General features: G+C 37.6%; 1 protein-coding gene across 1 annotated transcript in view; it reads right to left on the reverse strand.

Moving 5' to 3' along the window:
• nell2a (neural EGFL like 2a) overlaps positions 1-22,004 on the reverse strand; it is a 147,816-nt gene that overhangs the window by 83,629 nt on the left and 42,183 nt on the right. Inside the window, exons 8-12 of the mRNA XM_051690267.1 lie at positions 21,102-21,230; positions 8,734-8,836; positions 5,889-5,980; positions 4,430-4,535; positions 4,183-4,311 (exon numbers count right to left, since the gene is read on the reverse strand). Of these exons, the coding sequence (XP_051546227.1) occupies positions 4,183-4,311; positions 4,430-4,535; positions 5,889-5,980; positions 8,734-8,836; positions 21,102-21,230 (559 nt within the window). The remainder of the gene's footprint in view (positions 1-4,182; positions 4,312-4,429; positions 4,536-5,888; positions 5,981-8,733; positions 8,837-21,101; positions 21,231-22,004) is intronic.

The following is a 22,004-nucleotide window of genomic DNA, read 5'->3' on the forward strand; positions in this document are numbered from 1 at the left end:
ATAATATAATCTTAAAAATATAATCTTATGTAAATCTCAGATAGGGATTAACTTTAAACTTGCAGCTGAGGTGGTTTAAATAAAACACTGACCTACAATTAAACATGAATGACTAGGTAAACGAACAGTGGATGTGCCGTTAGCCCTCTGAGAGACGTTTATCATATTATTTATGTTTATTATGGTCTGAAATGTTGGGCCGTTGGGAGCAATGTGTGCTTTCAAATTCGGTGTGCGAGTGCGGCGGCTCGTCTCGGTGGCGGCGCGATTACCCGCTTCCCCATCCTTTACATGCGGAGACACCGGACAGAGACAGGTCTCTCGAGGAGAAGCGAGAGTAAAGCGTAATTTCAGCATTTAACAAGAACGGTTACAAGTGACAGGTGATCGTGATTGCTCCCCTCCTCTTATACTCGTTTTAGTCGGCAGCATGGGTTGTTCAATTCTGGCCACAATAGTGGCGATGACGAGGTGAGGCGGTCAATCTGAGACCGTGTGGTCCTTTTTTCTTAAATTATGATGCCATATTTTAAAGCTTGCAACACTGTAACCTCCTTGATTGTCCTTGTGTACTAACAATCTACAGCTTCAGAATCCATCATGGTGGACAAAATTAATCGCAGGTGACCATTTGAATCACAGGTTAAATGTTTAATCTCTGATTTGTTAAACCATATTTAAAATTAAGTGGTGCAACACAACTCAAATTAAAATAGGACTTGCATCAACAAACCCTGGAATAGCTCCAAACTGCTTAATTTAATTAACACCCTTGTGGTTTGAATAGCCTTGGCCCATTTGAACATTCCGTCAATTTATGTCTATAGGATTTTGGGAAATTTGATCATCCGCTGTGCGAAAAACAAAATTCCAATCAGTTAGAAAAGTCACAGCATCCCGAGTCAGGACAGTCTGAAGGTCTGTACCAAGTTTGGTGGATGTAGCTTGAAAGCTCTTGGACGAGTTACAGTCAGAAATGTTGGTCTCGTTTTAGGGATTTTAAGAAACTCTAAAGCATGTCTGTAAAATAACAGTATACTGTGGCTTTATCAAACCAACAGAATGAAAATTACATTTCAGTTTCCTTGTTTACATATCTTAACATCCTTAAAACATGAAAAAAATGTTGACTTAAGAAGCAGATTGGCATTAGATATAAATAAATTTTTCTTAGAGAAATCTAACCAAATTTGGTGTAGTTAATGCTTAAAACAAGATAAAACTATTTGCCAATTTTGTAAGAAAAATAAACTTGTTTTCCCTTTGAATTGAAGTTTTTCTTTCCTCACCTGATTAGTTTTTTCTTGTTATAACCATAAACGTTTCTAAATTTGGTTCGATGTCTCTAAAAACAAGACAGAACATCAAATGTCATTTTGCTTCTCAAGTAAATGTATCTTGTTTTAAGAATCATTAGACATTTTGACTGGAAAACAAGACAAAAAATGTTTTTTTTTGCAGTGTACACACTTAAATTGAAATGGATTACTTATAAGCTGGGATACGATAAAGTATTTTAATGACATCACCTTTAAACATCTTCTAGAATGTATAAATGCTTTCCATTTAAAAACCTGCAGATATTCTCCTTCATCTAACAACGGAAAACTCAACGGCAGGTGTTTCGTCCTAACCAACCAACAAGGTTAAAAAAGACCCGCTGACAAATGAGTCTAGAAGTGGAACACTGCCGGTGTCTCACCAGTGAACATTTCTGGGTTACACATGGCTGATTTGTTGCCCTTTTTTTATAATTCTGTCATATTTACTATTCCGAACCATATTTATTTTTGCTTCGATTCCTTGTCACACTATTTCCGCTCCTGTCTGAGCATTGAACTAGATTTCACCGTGTCCAGAGCAAATGTCCCATGAGTACGTTTAGGCAGTGCCGACAGTCTTTCTTAAGCTGATAGCATCTTTAATTATTCATATTCTCCTGCTCTTTGATAATTACCTGAACGACCACGCGCGAGGGGCGAACGACGGCGAGGTCATTGGATCTCCTGGTTTTATTTTTAGAGCCTGGGACATACAGGTTCATTAGAGACTCGACGGATGTGCGGGGCGGGGGGTGGGCGCCGCGTCCCTGGAAACACAACGAGAGTCGCTAGCCATTCTTCAAAAGTAGGCCAGTTGTGACTCTGCTTTAAGAGGGAATGAAGATGAGGAGGGAGGAAAGGTATTGATGACTTGCACTGATACTGAATATCAGCCAATTAACATGCTAAAGGAACAGAGAGTTTTGATGGATAGTCATGTTGATCAAATTCCTATTTAAGTTGAGCATTAATAATCTCTGTTACTTAATTAGTTTTGTGCTCGGAAAGAGCGAAGGAAAGCAGAGAATTCATTTTTTTTTGCACGGATGAAAATGACAATCCAGCAATCATCCAAAGAAGCATATATTTAGTGTCTTATCTGGTACCTTTATAGGGACAGTTCATCCAAAAATGAAAATTCTGCCATTGTTTGCTCAACCTCATATTGTTCCAAACACATACAACTTTAGCTTTTCCATGGAAAAGGAGATGTTTGGCAGAATGTTCTGCTCAAATCAAGTTGACATCAGCGACGTTTGTTTACAAAACTCTGGAGTCAATGGCGTCAATATGGCATTTTCGTAGTTCATAGTGTGTGTAGTCTATTTTAGAGCTTCGGCAAAGAACGAGTTTGGGGTCAGTAAGATCCAACAGATTGTTGTACCAAAAAAAAAGAAAAACTAGACGCAGGGCAACGCTTACAACAGAACGTGTCTCAAGACACACTTTTAAAAGTTGTTCTTTTTAAGGGGGCCTGGGTAGCTCAGTAGTAGCTCAGTGTGGCTACCACACCTGGAGTCGCTGAGTTCAAATCCAGGGCGTGCTGAGTGACTCCAGTCAGGTCTCCTAAGCAACCAAATTGGCCTGGTTGCTAGGGAGGGTAGAGTCACATGGGGTAACCTCCTCGTGGTCGCTATAATGTGGTTCATTCTTGGTGGGGTGTGTGGTGAGTTGAGCATGGATGCTGCGGAGAATAGCATGAAGCCTCCACACGCGCTAGGTCTCCGTGGCAATGCGCTCAACAAGTCACGTGATAAGATACGCGGGTTGACGGTCTCAAACGTGGAGGCAACTGGGATTTGTCGTCTGCCACCCGGATTGAGGCAAATCACTACCCCACCATGGGGACTTTAAAGCACATTGGGAATTGGGCATTCCAAACTGGGAGAAAAAGGGGAAAAAATCCACACAAAAAAAAAAGTTAAACCTGACACAACATCTAAAAAACAGAACGCTCCTACGTGAGGTGCTGAAAATACAGCTGGATGGGGCAAAATGGTCAAAAACGTACATGTACTAGTACATGTTTCCATAGAAAAACAACGGGAAAAGGACGCAGATGGACACGAAAACATATTCAGAGTGAATGACCCCTTAAATGTCAGTCTGTTCCTCTCAAAAAGCTGTTAAATTACTTTTATAGGGGCTGTTCAGACCAAACGTGTTTTTGCACTACAAATAGCTGAATGCAGTGCAACCCACATAACAGAACGCAGGTGTCTTGAGATGCGCTTTTAAAGTTGCTGTTCTCTTTCACATGACACAGCGTCTAAAAACATGGCCCTACTGCGCGAGATGTGTCGCAACAGTCAAAGATGTTTGTCTAGTACATGGTTAAATAGAAAAACGATAGTAAAAATAACACAGACGGACACAAAAACATGCTAAACGCAGTGCAATGCTTATACAGAACATGTCTCAATACGTGCTTTTTCAAAGTTGCCTTTCTTTTTTACGTGACATAACAACTAAAAAGACGATGCTCTCCTACGTGAGGCGCTGAAAATACAGCTGGACGGGGCGTAACAACGGGTCAAAGTCATCTGTCTAGAACATGTTAATTGATTATAATGTTAATACATTTTTATTATATGAAAAAAAGAGCAGTCAGGGTCGCGTATTCTTCAAAAGCTTTTTGTATTCTGCAGAAGAAAGAAAGTCTTCACGGAACACGATGAGGATGAGAAAAGTATTTTTGGGTGAAATATTCCTTTAAAATGTTAAGGGCGACCTCATTTATTACAAAAGAAAAATCAAATTATTATAAGAAGCCATTATAAATGTGTCCTAGAGTAATAATGTATTAAAATCCGCAGCTGCGTGGACAGGAAATCAAAGAAACGTTTGATTGACAGCTCACCTTCGCAGTATGCGCTGTCCTCACGGAGTGAGCGGAACCCATTTCTGCAGCTGCAGCTCGCACCAGCATCCAAGTTCACACAGTCGGAGTTCTCTGCACAGATGTTGTCCTCGCCGCAAAAGTCGTGACCTTTAACCCCAGATAGAAGAGTTTACAGACAGCCGTTTTCGTAGACCATTTATTGATTTGCACAACTAGAACTGCTGAAACTACTCAAGGAGTGATAACGAATCTACTGCGCTCGTACCTCTGCAGACTCTGCAGCATCTGTCTGTAAGTGTCACCTGTTCGACTTCAGCGCAGGTGAGCTGCGGGCAGTCGTCAGTGTTTAGGATTCTGTGCATCGTACGATCCTGAAAACACAAGAACATTGACTGGATTAACCCTTTAAGCTCGGATGGGTTCATTCCGATTTGTAGTTTTAGGACATTTTGGTTTGGTAAGTGAGTAAGCAAGCACTTCCACTGAATGCGGGCCCATGAGAAAAAAATATAATTGTCAAAATATTAATAACTACAGTTTTGACTAACACAAAATAGGTATCGTTTGAAAGATTAGAAGCTCTACTTTACAATGCATGTAGATATTATGACCAAAACTGAACAAGTGCTTTGAAATTTTCAGGTAAATCAGAAGTGTTCCGATATTGATCATTTATTAAAATAATTGCACTGTTCATATTATCGCAATCAGTAAAAACATCAAATTGATCAAATATCCATGTGTCACATGTTGATGGAAAGCTCTCAAAGAGTAGAATACAACCAAACTTTGTTTTACTCACAGACAAAAATATAGTGAGTAATAGCTAAGAATATGTCTTTGACAATGATGTTGGTGTTGCTTATATGCTGCATTTTTGCTCATAACTTCACAAACAATAAACAGAACATTTAATATCACATATCATTATTTAGAGGAGGTGATTATCTTTCAAATGAGCCCACACACAAGATAATCAGATGCATAGATCATTAGATAATCCACATGAAGCACAATGTTACATATGGCCACCAGGAGATGGCGCCAAATACATGACACAGACTCAATGATGACTCAAATGACACAGAATGAAACTCATTCTGTATAATCTCATTACTAAAATCATGTCTGCATGCTATTCAAACCTTTAGTCATTGTGTTTGCATGTGTAATTAGTTCTTATGTACAATTATTATGTTTTATTTGTTTGGAGATGTTTTTGGACACTATGATAAATTATTTTTGTATTGCTATAACTTTTGATTGCTTTGTCATATCAACACAATTTTTTCAGATACAGCTGACATGATTGTGAACAAAACAAAAGCAGTTTTTCGGCACCAACTTATTTATATCCAGTGCTATATAATGTCAAATGAGAAAAAGAAGAAAAAAAGTACATTTTTGGATCCAATTTTTTTTTTTTTTTAAGCAGTTTCTTAGACGGAGAGTCTCAGACTGTATCACAATCTATATCATAAACATTTTTGAAAAGTTTTCTTTACAATGATATACAAAAAACTTGTCGAGTTACAAGCCTTTAATTTTGAGTATGCCACTGGAATTGGAAATCTTTAAAAACACCTTCAGAGCTTAAACGGTTAACCCGCTATGAGTCCAAAAGTGGCCAAAAACCTTTTGGAGTCTCTGTATAACAGTGTAACAAAAACATTTTACATGTGACAGTAAAATAAAGTGTGTAATGTCATTGGAGAGATTCGTACTCTGCATTCGTACAGCTGGCATTGTCCGCTGGGATGATGAACCGCGCGACTGTCTCCCTCCACCAGCGTCTGCTCTGAAAACAGACACATCGCTGCGGAAACAGAAAACAAGTGTAAACAAACTCCTGAAAACACACGCACTCACATTTGTAGGTGCCCTGAGGTGCATACAGACACTTTGGTACTAAGAATGGGGCGGAGTCGCGCAATGTTACGGAGATGATAGAAAGCAGTTTTTGTGCGAGAGGAGATGTGAGCGTGGAAAGAGAGTGTGGGGTCAATGATAATGCCAAGGTTACGAACAATAGTGGAGGGTCTGACCAGGACAACATTTATATCAACAAACTGATCAGAGAGACGTGATAAAACCCTTGGAGGCCCAACTATCAGTACATCAGTTTTATCAGTGTTGAGTTTTAGAAAGTTACTGATGTCCTGATTCAGTTCATTCAGACATTCAGTTTTTGATCATATTTAGTGTTTTGGGAGAAAATAAAATCAAAGGAGCCTTTTACCGCATGGGGCATTTAGCCCCTTTGTACCCTAGATATGAAATAATCATAGAAATATGATTTATGGAAGCACACACAAAAAAGCGGCACTATTACATATTTCGGGTCTTTAATGACCCTAAACACTTTCAGTAATTATGCTGTTATAAAACATATATATTTAGCATTTTTGCCTTTTGCCATTTGTTACACTATTCAGAAGAGAAAGGTTGAGGAATACTAAAGAGCTGTGGGCATAACAAAAAATGGGGTGGAATGAGGTCCCGGGTCACTAAAGACCCGGTGTACGCATTAAAGGGTTAAAACTATGATCATCTACACAAAGAGTGAAATAAACAAACCATTTCAATATTTATTGTGTTTTATTAAAATTTCGACTGTCCCACAGTTGTGATGTCATTTCCACCACAACAAACAATTTTGTCCCTAATAAAGTTTTATCAAAAGTTAGTGTACTTGTTAACCAAGTGAACAAAAGTGTCAGTGAAGAGCATGCTTGAGATGAAATATGAGACGAAACTAAGACAAATCAAGAGAAATATCCATTTTTATTCGCATCATTTCCAGCACAGAATATTATATTCATGACTTGAATGATATAAATCTCCTGTGATGCATGAACACACACTGATGGACATTGTTAGTGAACTAATTAAATCAACGAGTGAAACTGTGAAAAATGTTTTAATGAGACTTTCTAGAAATCCACAGTGATAAATGTGCCTGAAGTTGAAGAAACACTCATACACAATCATACAGCCCTGGACAAAGCATTGTAATTCACGTCTGAATAATTTCAGTTGGAATATATGGGAAATAAATAAATAAAAAAACTAAACTAAAGCTACAAATGAACACAAAGTGACCCTGTTGAAATGACGGCAACATGATGTTAATCAGAGGAGAATTACTACGGTATGGAGATTTGCAGCCAAACAGAACAGCAAACAACAAATAATTACAAGTCATCTGAGATGATAATTGCTCCCAAGACGGCAATTATTTTCTCCTTTCTTTCCTTGTGATCATACTTTAAACTTGTGTGTGAATAAAACACAACTTACAGACTAAACCAGTGATTCACAGGTCTGTTCTGACTGGGTCATGGACAACAGGGAAAAATGCAAATAATAAAATGCAACTTACCGTTTAATCATTTATAGAAAGTGTAGCAAAATAAATCAACTTTTCGACTTTTAAAAAGGAGGAGAAAACGCTTCTCATACTGTATCTTTTGTTGATGACCTCAAAGGACGTGCGTCCAATCAAACTCTACAGTATTTTGACAGATTTATGACAGATTTATGACACACAATGTCGAAAATCACTTTCATTACTTCTTTTTAATCAATACCGCCGTTAGGTATTAAAACACTTGTGTTGTAGTAATAACAGCCGGTGTATTTCATATTATATCTGAAGATGATATTGAAACTATCGGTGCAGGGAATAAACAAATATATTCAGTTTCTTATTGCAGTAGGAATGCTATACAAGTTATAAATTTAGGCTCAAATGTTCTGGAGAGAAATGATCAAAAGAAACTCTAGATTGTGAGATGCTTTGAATCAAAGTGCTTTCAGACACGATATCAGAACACAAGCAAAAAAACAACAATAAAAAAACCTTTGTATTTATCTGATTCAAACAGACTCGGCTAAATAATTACTGATGGAAATAAAAAACATTCAGAATTTGAATCTTCAGTGTTTATTTTGAGTGTATTCAAGTCCATATGGATTTAGAACAACATGAGGGTGAGTAAATGAGGACAACGTGAACTAACTCTTTAATTTTGTCTATAAAGTGGCTCAAGATGTTTAAGATCAAATATACATTTGCATAAACCTCACAGGGCTGCACGTTATTGGCTGCTGATAAATAATTAATTTGAATATGTAAATGTGCTGGATGTCATCTCTAGAGGGTGTGTGTGGATGTAATTAAGCAATGCAGGCCTGTGGTCAGTTGTCAAACAGCTGTTCAGGAGTGTGCGTGTGTGTGTGTGGGTGTGTGTGTGTGTGTGATAGTGTGTGTTTGTGTGTGTGTGTGAGAGAGAGAGAGAGAGAGAGTGTGTGTGTGTGTGTGTGTGTGTCTGTGTGTGTGATAGTGTGTGTTTGTGTGTGTGTGAGAGAGAGAGAGAGAGAGAGAGAGTGTGTGTGTGTGTGTGTGTGTGTGTGTGTCTGTGTGTGTGATAGTGTGTGTTTGTGTGTGTGTGAGAGAGAGAGAGAGAGAGAGAGAGAGAGAGTGTGTGTGTGTGTGTGTGAGAGAGAGAGAGAAAGAGTGTGTGTGTGTGTGTAAGAGAGAGTGTGTGTGTGTGTGTGTGTACTCACACTGGCACTCTTTGCAGCAGGATCCCGTCACATATGATGGGGTTGTACCATCAGGACAGTCGAGTGGGGGACACAGAATCTTCTCACAGCGGACTGTTCCATTCTAAAGACACACATTTCAAACATTCAGTCAGTGTTCATGAAGATACTTTAAAGCTGTAAGCCAAATTAATGCAATAATTTAGTGTGAATAAATAATGCATACAATTTTTTTTACACAATCCTATCTGAACTCTGCAATTTCCTACCAACCGAGCAATTCACGCTTGGAGTACAGCCTTTTTTCTTTTTTTTTTGGCTAATCGGGCACAGCGGGGGGCAGTAAGTGCAGTCTCTGGGCATCACAGGAACTGTGCTTGACTGGTTTAATTCCTATCTCTCAGGAAGGTCCTTAAAGGTAGCCTGGAGAGGTGAGGTGTCCAAGTCACATCAGCTATTTACTGGGGTACCTCAGGGCTCAGTGCTTGGGCTACTTCTCTTCCCTATATACACAACATCACTGGGACCCATCATTCAGGCACATGGTTTCTCTTATCTCTGCTATGCTGACACGCAACTCTACTTGTCTTTCCAGCCCAATGACACCACAGTGACTGCTCGAATCTCTGCTTGCCTGGCAGACATCTCGGCCTGGATGAAGGAACACCACCTGCAACTCAGCCCAGCCAAGACCGAACTCCTTGTCTTTCCAGCCAACCCTGCTGTTGAACACAACATCACCGTGCAGCTGGGTGCGACTACAGTAACGCCTTCCAAAACGGTCAGAAATATAGGGGTAACCATCGATAACAAACTAAATTTCACAGACCACATCTCAAAGACTGCAAGATCATGTAGATTTACACTCTACAATATCAGGAAGATAAGACCCTTCCTCTCTGAACATGCCACACAACTTCTTGTTCAGTCACTTGTCATAACTAGACTGGACTACTGTAACGCTCTCATTGCAGGCCTCCCTGCATGTGCAACTAGACCCCTGCAAATGATCCAGAATGCAGCAGAACATCTGGTCTTTAATGAACCAAAGAGAGCGCATGTTACACCACTCCTTGTCTCTCTTCACTGGCTGCCGGTTGATGCACGTATCAAATTCAAGGCTCTGATGCTGGCATACAGAACAGTCACTGGGTCTGCACCAGCATACCTAAAATCATTTCAGCGCCCACTAGAAACCTGCGGTCGGCTAAGGAACGTCGCCTTGTTGTACCAACACAAAGAGGCACCAAAACACTTTCCCGAACTTTCGGCTTCATCATACCATGTGGGTGGAATGACCTTCCCAACACCATCCATGAAGCTGACTCATTTTCTGTCTTCAAAAAATGGCTAAAAACACATCTTTTCCATGAGCACTTAACTAGTCACTAAAAAAAAAAAACATTTGTTGCACTTTAATCTGTCTTGAATACTATTCTGATGCTAGTGGAACTTTGTAATATGGCACTTTTTGTACCACTGTCTCCTTAAGATGATTCGCTTATGTGTTCCTCTTTTGTAAGTCGCTTTGGACAAAAGCGTCTGCCAAAAGAATAAATGTAAATGTAAATGTCTCTCCATTAAAATAAAGAGCTCTCACATTTGACAGCTGGATGGAGCACAACAGAATGTAGAGATCTAGAGACGCCTTTTTAAAAGTTTGAAGCTACGTTTAACTTGAAAGCTTCATAAAAATGTTTCAATTAGACATGATGCAACTAAAGTGAGACGCTTCAAAAGTGTTCGTTTGAGACATTGACCAACAATTAAAAATAGCGCAGACAGAACGCACCCTGTGAGACATTGATAAACTCAAGTGTAAACTGGATTGATGTACAGAGAGGGCCAACAGGCTAATGTTGAATGATATGGAAATTAATCAAACAATACATCGACTTCTAAAACCATTTTTTATATAGTCTAATCAATGCTGTACTTGTCTGCTGCCACAATATCTGTATATGATGCAATTTGAATTAACTTAATTATTTTATTTATTATTATTTTTAATTATTATATACTAAGTTATCTTTATTTGATGGCCTTTCTCAATAAATATTGATATATGTGATTATTTGCGATTAATTTGATTAATTTTAATAATCATGAGGAATCCAATTTTCCTTGATATTTTGACATATAAGAGGTCTTTCTATTATAAAAACATACTGTAAATTTCAGAACTCAAAACTTAATCCCCAATGCAATAACAGCATTTATTGAAACCAAGCTGCCAAAATGCCTCATTCTCTACATCCATATATTAGTGATGTCACAAAAGGGTACTCATTAATTCATGACCACCTCTTCAGCAACAACATCAAGGCCTACATTAAAATCATCGCACCCATGGCCCCGCCCACTGGTGCTCACTTCATAAACAGAGAGACAGAGGGTGTGTCTCAATCAGTTCCCTAGTTCAGTAGTCAGGACACTGATCAGTGAGTCGGCCATTTCTAGGGCTGTCTCATTCATAAGGTTTACGCTTTAGAAATATTGGCTGCACAGATTCATAAATTAGTTGTAATTTTGGATATGTTTTTTTAAATGTTGCTTTATCCTTGTGCTTTTTGGATAATCAGTCATACAAATATTTGTTATATTATTCGGATCAATCCGTTATTCGTTTTGAAGTCATTATTCGTGCCTTTCCGAATAGGGTATTCGGCTTCGGGCACATTCCTAATTTGAGTTGTTAAAAGGTTTAGAATATCTTCAATGAAAATGAACGATAGTGTTATTTATACTGCGATGGTGCTGATTTTTTTGTATTTATTTTTTAATCCTCTTTTATCCCAATTTGGAATGCCCAATTCCCGCTACTTAGTAGGTCCTCATGGTGACGCGGTTACTCACCTCAATCCGGGTGGCGGAGGACAAGTCTCAGTTGCCTCCGCTTCTCAGACCGTCAATCCGCGCATCTTATCACGTGACTCGTTGTGCATGACACCGCGGAGACTCACAGCATGTGGAGGCTCATGCTACTCTCCACACACAACTTACCACACGCTCCATTGAGAGCGAGAACCACTAATTGTGACCACAAGGAGGTTACCCCATGTGACTCTACCCTCCCTAGCAACCAGGAGACCTGGCTGGAGTCACTCAGCACACCCTGGATTCAAATTCGCGACTCCAGGGGTGGTAGTCAGCGTCAATTCTCGCTGAGCTACACAGGCCCCAGCGATTGTGCTGATTAATAACAGCTGCACTTCAATGCGTGAGCTCGTTATTGTGTCATGGGTGATTGAGTCATAAGTATCCCAATGTTCAGTGGATGAATACCCTTACCAGTGCCTGAATTCGTGTTTACGAAATACTGATCCACGATATAGGGAGCTGATTGAGACACGGGGAGAGAGAAGGACAAAAGACCTACTGTGGGCTCACTACTCCCGAACACCAAAGTGGACCCATCTAGACTATTTTGAATAATTTTTCTATATAAGCATGCTCTACACAGACGTCTTTGACTGTTGTCATGTTTCTGGTGCGCTTTTAAAAGACGTTATGTCAAGTTTCAACTCTGACGAGAAGATGAGGTTTCATCAGCTGCTGCCACTTGTTGTTTTGTTGCTTAAACTGCTCAACAAACTGCTCTTTTGCCCATCAGCGCTATTTTTGGTGTATGTAAACAATCACTAGATGGACATCTATGACCGTTTTGATTTGTTTCCGGCGATGTGCACCTCAGTGCAGGATGATAAATTGGATGTTTGCGTCTTGTGAAGCAGTCATAAAACGAAGGAATTGTCACTGAAGGATAGGGCAGTTAAAAACACTATTGGACCCGATCAAAAACTTAAGTAAACAGTTCCATTCATTAATATTTAAAATGTCATGGTTGTTTAATTGTTTATAATGCTGACACACTATCTACACCGGGCTTTCCAATGCATGCAGGCATTATGACTAAAACTGAACAAGTGCTTTGATATTTGCTGACAAATCAGATAATTGATCATTTATTTATTTTTTAAATGTTGCACTGTAAATATTACTGTAATCAGTAAAACATCAAACTCATCAAATAGCCATGTGTCATATGTTGTTGGAAAGTTCTCAAAGAGTAGAATACAACTAAGCTATTTGCTTTACTCACAGACAATAATAAAGTGAGTAATTGCTAATTATATGTCTTTGCCAATTATGCTGGTGTTGCTTAAATTCTGCGTTTTTGCTTATAACTTATAAAATAAACGGAACATATAATATCACATACCATTACTTAGAGGAGGTGATTGTCTTTCAAATGAGCCCACACACAAGATAATCAGATGCATAGATCATTAGATAATCCACATGAAGCACAATGTTACATATGACCACCAGGAGATGGCGCCAAATACATGACACAGACTCAATGATGACTCAAATGACACAGAATGAAACTCATTCTGTATAATCTCATTACTAAAATCATGTCTGCATGCTATGCAAACCTTTAGTCATAGCTGTGTTTGCATGTGTAATTAGTTCTTATGTACAATTATTATGTTTTATTTGTTTGCAGATGTTTTTGGACATTATGATAAATTATATTTGTAATGTTATAACTTTTGATTGCTTTGTCGTATCAACACAAAAAGTTTCTAAGATACAGTTGACATGATTATGAACAAAACAAAAGCTTTTCAGAGCCACCTTACTTACACCCAGAGATATACAGGTGCATCTCAATAAATTAGAATGTCGTGGAAAAGTTCATTTATTTCAGTAATTCAACTCAAATTGTGAAACTCGTGTATTAAATAAATTCAATGCACACAGACTGAAGTAGTTTAAGTCTTTGGTTCTTTTAATTGTGATGATTTTGGCTCACATTTAACAAAAACCCACCAATTCACTATCTCAACAAATTAGAATACATCATAAGACCAATAAAAAAAACATTTTTAGTGAATTGTTGGCCTTCTGGAAAGTATGTTCATTTACTGTATATGTACTCAATACTTGGTAGGGGCTCCTTTTGCTTTAATTACTGCCTCAATTCGGCGTGGCATGGAGGTGATCAGTTTGTGGCACTGCCGAGGTGGTATGGAAGCCCAGGTTTCTTTGACAGTGGCCTTCAGCTCATCTGCATTTTTTGGTCTCTTGTTTCTCATTTTCCTCTTGACAATACCCCATAGATTCTCTATGGGGTTCAGGTCTGGTGAGTTTGCTGGCCAGTCAAGCACACCAACACCATGGTCATTTAACCAACTTTTGGTGCTTTTGGCAGTGTGGGCAGGTGCCAAATCCTGCTGGAAAATGAAATCAGCATCTTTAAAAAGCTGGTCAGCAGAAGGAAGCATGAAGTGCTCCAAAATTTCTTGGTAAAAGGGTGCAGTGACTTTGGTTTTCAAAAAACACAATGGACCAACACCAGCAGATGACATTGCACCCCAAATCATCACAGACTGTGGAAACTTAACACTGGACTTCAAGCAACTTGGGCTATGAGCTTCTCCACCCTTCCTCCAGACTCTAGGACCTTGGTTTCCGAATGAAATACAAAACTTGCTCTCATCTGAAAAGAGGACTTTGGACCACTGGGCAACAGTCCAGTTCTTCTTCTCCTTAGCCCAGGTAAGACGCCTCTGACGTTGTCTGTGGTTCAGGAGTGGCTTAACAAGAGGAATACGACAACTGTAGCCAAATTCCTTGACACGTCTGTGTGTGGTGGCTCTTGATGCCTTGACCCCAGCCTCAGTCCATTCCTTGTGAAGTTCACCCAAATTATTGAATCGATTTTGCTTGACAATCCTCATTAGGCTGCGGTTCTCTCGGTTGGTTGTGCATCTTTTTCTTCCACACTTTTTCCTTCCACTCAACTTTCTGTTAACATGCTTGGATACAGCACTCTGTGAACAGCCAGCTTCTTTGGCAATGAATGTTTGTGGCTTACCCTCCTTGTGAAGGGTGTCAATGATTGTCTTCTGGACAACTGTCAGATCAGCAGTCTTCCCCATGATTGTGTAGCCTAGTGAACCAAACTGAGAGACCATTTTGAAGGCTCAGGAAACCTTTGCAGGTGTTTTGAGTTGATTAGCTGATTGGCATGTCACCATATTCTAATTTTTTGAGATAGTGAATTGGTGGGTTTTTGTTAAATGTGAGCCAAAATCATCACAATTAAAAGAACCAAAGACTTAAACTACTTCAGTCTGTGTGCATTGAATTTATTTAATACACGAGTTTCACAATTTGAGTTGAATTACTGAAATAAATGAACTTTTCCACGATATTCTAATTTATTGAGATGCACCTGTATAATGTCAAATAAGAATGGCTCAGAATGTATCATATTCCATATCATTAAAAAATGTAAAAGTTTTCTTTATAATGCCAAACAATTGACCCTACTTTTTTTTTTTTTTTTTTTTTCATCGAGTTGTAAGCATTTTGGGTATGCCACTGAAACAGGAAATCTTTAAAAACACCTTCAGAGCTTAAAGGTTAATCGGCACATCATGTAATCGATTTGATTAAACATTCTTATCGATTGACCGCATTAGTAACTTGTCAAAGCTACTCATGAATTAAAGTATTTCAACTAAAGCCAAGCAAGGTGGCTAATCTACAATTTACTATTATTTATAAAATGTAGCTAACTGCATTGAAGCTATTTAAGGGTGCAATGTCTTTAAAAATATAAACAATAAACGTTAACAATATAATCGACGAATGAAGTCAACGTAAAACCGAACCTATTTAAATTTGTAAAACACATTCCTGGTCTTATTTTGAGCAATTCTGTTATACCAAAGAAAAAGAAAAGTCTCCGTCATGTTTCATCAAAAAGTAATAATTTGCTCCGATACGACTTTCATTTTTAGCTGGTAATCAAGGCCGTGCGGGTTACGAATTTTCAAAATGTAGGTTTGCAGGGGAAGAGTCATTTATACTCATAAAGAAAGCACTACCTGATTGGACAATTCAGAAAATTGGTCAGAGAAACTATAATCCAACCCTAACTCTACCCTAAACCTAATCCCGACAAATCAGTCAGCGCTTTACTCATAGATATGAATGAATCTTCTCCTGCCATCATATGTTTCGGAAATCCACACGTGGTTTATCTGCAAATATTAACCAATAGCCAAATAGATATTTAGGTGTTGTTTTAGCAAACTTATATTCAGGTTTGGCTCCATTCTGGTATGGAGTGCTCACTTTTCAGTAAAGATGGACCCACTCTATGGACCCGCTGGCGGGTCCAAAGGGGGCATGATAAATGTTTACGCTTAAAACATTAAAGTCCCCATGTACAAAAGTCAGTCATATGAGGTATCATTTGAAAGCTTAGAATCTGAATTTTTCAGAGATAACCATCACTTTTGCATTTATGTTACATAAAATAACCAAATAAGGGCTGGAAAAATGTGCATCGCAAATAAGCACCCCCTAGAGGTAATAAGAAATATTAATATGAATATTAAAGTCTTTCAAATAGCATTTAAATTGACAAGTCATGTATCAAATGAAAGCTCTCATTCTCAGGTTATTTTGTTGCCCTAATACCACAGTTCAAAATATTTTCAAAAGAATCACAAAGTGAAATATGATTTCTGTAAGTCATCAAAACGTCTCATTTATGCAACAATAACTGCTGCTGTAAGCCCCAAATAGCCATAAACTGCATATCTGATTTTACCTTAAGAAGTTCTCTAAAAAATGAGCCTTTGTTTACTTGTCTGTGAGCTTGCATGGCTGAATAATCCAATGTTATATATTAGATGTCCAGAATAACAACAACAACAAAAAAACATGCTAAACAAACCATCAGAAAAATATGTGATTGACTATTGATGATAAAATGTTATACATCATCGCAAAGGGGAGGATCTCAAAAAAACCGATCGAGAAAATGATTATTTATTTATTTATTTATTTTGTGTGTGTGTGTGTGTGTGTGTGTGTGCTACTACTGTAGAGAGCTTGGAAATTTGATGTGAATGCATTTGAATATCGCCTCAGCCCACACAATGCGACAAAGACAGTGATGTGATGTTTTGTCATGCAACACCACTGCTTGTTGGAGAAAAAAAAACAAGTAGCTTGCTACTGGAACAAAATATCTATGTTTTTCTGAAGACAGTTTAGTTACTGTTGAACTATTGAAAAATGCAAATTAGCAGCATGCTGCATTCAGTATTTATCGTCATTTATTACCCAAAATAGGTTCAAAGTCTCAGAGTGGATCTAAAGGGACTCACTTCAAGCTAAATTAAAATAATGTTCCTTTCACAAACAGTCTGGATCTCAATAACGTTCATTGTCTGTTTGGACACACTGGGTGCTTTTGAGACCAGCTAACGTCTGTCAGTAATGCACAGGGACTTCTAAAGATAGGACAAAATTCCACTGTCTGTCACTTTACATTTGGTGATATATTCGTCTTACTCGCAGCTAATAAATGTATAATGAGTGAGAAAGAAAAAGGGAGAGCACGAGAGAGAAGCAATACACAGAGTCCCACTTCACATCTGTGTGTTTACATTATGTTTACGTAATCTTTTTCATGGCTACATGTTGTTTCAGTAAGACCTTTAAGATGTGTTGGAAATCTCACAGAATGCTGTGGGGCACATGGCTTATTAGCTAATTGCAGACTGCTTGATTGGTTGTGGACACAGCTGTCATTAAAAGTGCATGGGACATTATTATAAACTGCATTTTTCGAGTAGCGAAGAGATGAAAACTGTCACCAGTTTGTAGGTGGTAAACGTGACATGATTTCATCTGTGTGATTTTACACATTTTGCTCATGAATATTGCATGTTCTGTGTGTGCTCCGCTAAACCCAAGATCTAAGAAGTGACAATCACGGATGGGAAATTAGTTTAAAAAGCACTTTTGATGAGTTCAGCTGTTTTCAAAACAGAGCTTTTCCAGTAACAACAAGCTACTTTTTCCAATCTGTAGTGTCACAAAATGTTACATCGCTATTTTTGTCACTTTATTATTACGTGTACTGTGGATGTACTGTAGTTTTTATCAAATGTCCTCCCCCTAAACGTCCTCTTCTTTCATACAGTATGTTGGTCTAATTTTTTCAGAGGCCCCCCACCCAATTATTCATAAATAATATTGTATGTGTAGGTGTAGGTGGCGCTCTAACGCATTTTAATCCTCACAGATGTGCTCGTCCATAGACATTCAGTCTAATTTTCAGTTCAAGCAACACCCTTGTTGTTTCATTGAATATTATTATATTATTGAATATTGAATTTTATCATATACAGTCAATAACATATATTTCTGATTACTTGTTTTGCATGCTTTTCCTGCTGGATGGCCAGTGTTGAGTAAGTTACTGTAAAAAAGTAATTAATTACTAACTACTAATTACATCTTCTACAGTGTAATTACTCTGACTGAAAATGAATTGCATTACTTATTACTAATTACTTACAACCTTGACCAGATTGAAAACACAAGGATAAAAATGAAACTGTTCTTTTCATTCTTTCAAATAAATCATTTAAAATCAGATAAATTATTCATGGTCTGACCAAAGAATTTAAGGGGGCAGCGTTAAATTAGACGTTAAATTTCGATTTTAAATTCACTATTGATTTATATAGAATTGTTCTATAGTCTGTACAGTATTTTAACACAATTACATCAGAAGTAACTGTAATTAAATTACTGAAAAATTAAGAGTAATCCCTTACTTTACTTTTTTCAATGAAAAAGTAATTGTATTACTTAGTAATGCATTACACCCAACACTGTGGATGGCATATTTTGTTTGGACATGTAAGATATAACATTGGATTATTCAGTCAAGCAAGCTCACAGACAAGTAAACAATGGCTCACTTTTTAGAGAACTTCCTAAGGTAAAAGCAGATGTAAAGTTTTTAGATATTTGTGGCTTACAGCAGCAGTTATCGGAGCATAAAGGGACGTTTGTGTTTGATAACTTACAGAAATCATATTTCACTTTGTGATTCTTTCGAAAATCTTTCAAACTGTCGTATTAGAGCAACAAAATAAACTATACAGTCACATTTCTAAGAACGAGAGCTTTCATTTGATATATGACTTGTCTATTTAAGTGCTATTTGAAAGACTTTTATATTCATATTAATATTTCTACCTCATGACCTCTAGGTGGCACTTATTTTTGACGCGAATGATTTCAGGCCTTATTTTGTTATTTTAAGTAACATAAATGCAGAAGTGATTGTTATCTGTGAAAAGTTTCGATTCTAAGCTTTCATATAATACCACATTTGCCTGACTTATGTATTCAGAGCAGAGCCGACCCAAGGGATAAGCGAACTAAGCGGCTGCTTAGGGCCCCCGTGGCCACCAGGGGGCCCCCAAGAGCACATGAAATAACAGCTTGATTTTTTTATTGTATATTTATATATATATATTATGTCAATGGACAATGGTAATTATACAAAAATGCAATATTAAATGCAATATTATGTTAACGGGCTGCAGGATGCAAGCACAGTCAGACAGTTGATTGAAGAGGCAGTAGCACTGCAGCAAAACAGCAATGTCACAAAAAAGGACATATCCCTCTGGTGCAGAGAAAAGGAAAAAGAAAAAAACCGCTGAAGAGAAAAAAACAGCAAGATAAAGGTATGTTAAGTAGCTAGGCTATGTTGTGAGCTAACGTTAGCTGGCTAGTTAGTTAACATAGCCTTGGTAGCATATCTTCTTGTTTTAGGAATGTTCATGTTTGATTAAACATCTGTAAATAGCCTTGACATCTTAATATATTATAATACAACATATTACTTAGCTAGTTTTAAATTAAAGTTTTTGTCTTCTGTGTAAATATAACTTGTTCCTGGGTGTATATTTTTGTAATAAATATAAGCTTCTGTTCCATAAACTTGGTACTGATAACAGCTTAACATTATTTACATTAGCCTACCATTTTGGGGTCTTTGCTATTATATTCCAGTATCATTATGCCTCAATTAGCTAGTTATAGATTAAGAGTTGTTGTTTTAGGTGTACAGATGGCTTGCTGCTGTGTATAATAATTTATGTTATTAAACATTCTGTTCCGTTAACTATGTACTCTTAAGAAACTTCCCTAGGAGCACTGTTGAAATATTTTGGAGGTGGGGCACAACCAACGCCACCTGCCCCAAGTGCCAGTGCTACAGTTGATGATGATACAGCAGGTGAGTTTTCAACAATCCCAGATCAATATATTTATATGGATAAACCATGCCTTTTGTGAGATTTTGTTTTTGTTTTTGACAGAGAGTTGCATTACCTTCTAATATGACATCTAACATGGCTAGCTTTTATTGTTATTATTATTATTATTATTAATATTATTTTCATCTTTCATCAGGTCCATCCTCTGCAGGCGAGGAGCACTTACCAGCACCTGCATCCACTGATCCTACCGTTCCTTCCATGTCTGTTTCAACCTCAGCGGATGTGGCAGGTAAGTTAATAGCACAACAGCCTTTGTATTTGCTCAGTTTACTGTAGAATATCCTGATATTAATATTTCTAATTATAATTATTAATGTAATACTGTTTATCTTAAGTTATTTTATTTGTAGTTGATTGTTCTGTACTTTTGCACGATGCTAATTGTTTTTAACCAAAAGCAATTCAAGTGGTTAACTTGTTTACAGTAAATGCATTGTCTGCTGGTTTATTTTGCTACTTTTCAGTACACCACATTAAGTATGCCACTTAGTACTGTAAGACTTTGAATATTAAAGTGCAAATGAACATCAGTCCACTCTTGTGGGTTTGCTACTGTTACAATTAAAAACCGTAGAAGGGTAAAAACACGGCAGGCAGACATTGGTATGATGTAAGCAACACAGCTACAACTAATAAAATTGATAATGGGTGTGTTAGATTTATAGTGTTCGAATAATCAAGCATTGACAATAGTCAATTGTATTGGCGGCACCGAGTGGCCCCCAAATCAAATTCAGCTTAGGGCCCCATAAAGGCTGATTCAGAGACTCGAACATTTTAAGCGTAAACGTTTTTCACAACAGAGCGCCCCCTTTTGAACTCACCGGTGAGTAAATAATAATAATCAAATGATGAGAATAGTGTAATAACCTGGCATATAAGCTTGAATAATAAATAATATTAACAATAAATTACGTGCTTTTACCAGGCGCAATCCATTCTAAAGTGAATTCCTCCCTCGTTGTTTTATAAGTATTTCCCTAACTCCCGAACCCTACTTCTCACACTTCTCTCTTGTTATGGTGTAAAAGCACTTAATAATGAATCAAATTATCAAAGTGAAGGATAATGTACATTCAGCCAATCACAATCAAGTATTCCAGAGACTCATGTGACACAACTCTACACTCTGAGCTGATTTATTCAACAGTTCTAGTCTCTTGGGTGTCACAGACAGACTTGAGGTGAGACCCTACAGAGGAAACCCACCGAGCACGTGCAGTTCTTGCAGCCGTCTGTCCAGGTCTGCTCTTCTCTGTAGGTCAGTCCCTTTACGTGACACGTTCTCTCACAAAAACACGAGTCCAAACCCTTCATCTTCTCCTCGGCCAGTGACAACTGTTCAGAGAAACAAAAAAACAGACGTTAGAATGAGAAGAAGGGAGGCTGGGATAAACAAACCTCAATTTCACCCCAATTAATCACTGTATTTTTGACAGGAAACAGATCAGTAAATGCCTAGGGAAAAAATGTGCTATAGTCGATTAAATATTTGTGATTGATGTGCTCATACAAAAAACAAAAACAAAATTCTGTCATAATTTATTCATGTTGTTCAAACTTAAAATAATGGCATAGTAAATAATGACAGAATATTAATTTTTGACTGAACTATTCCTTTAAGTTGCTGATACAACTGCATTATTCAAACGTGTTTGGTCATTGCAGCATTAAAAGCGTTTTTCTGATCAGTGCCAGAGTTTTGTGCAGTTGTCAGCTTTGAGTTATTACAACACCATAACAGCAAAACAAGCCTTTAAATTCATATCACAGACACAACCCAGATGTTCAGAAAAACTCTGCTTGGCTTCATCTGTCAAACAAATACATGAAAAATATGTTAAATTTACTGCTTCTCAACTGCTTCTGCTTCCGAACTCAGCTTTCACTTTAGACATCAAGTGTTTATTGCACAAATGTAACAAAAATGTCAATATTAATAATTTTAACCTTGTGTGAGCCCGCGTCCACCAAAAAGTTTTTTCATTGAATCCTGTTTTGTTGTAAAGAGTAGAGTCTCTAGTTTCGTTTGATATGCTGCTTTAAAAAATGCATTCATTTTTCGTTTTCATTTTTGTTTAATACAATTTTTTTTTGCCTCCATCTCTGCAA

This window comes from Myxocyprinus asiaticus, chromosome 46, assembly GCF_019703515.2.
Source record: "Myxocyprinus asiaticus isolate MX2 ecotype Aquarium Trade chromosome 46, UBuf_Myxa_2, whole genome shotgun sequence".
In the NCBI taxonomy this organism is placed as follows: Eukaryota; Metazoa; Chordata; class Actinopteri; order Cypriniformes; family Catostomidae; genus Myxocyprinus; species Myxocyprinus asiaticus.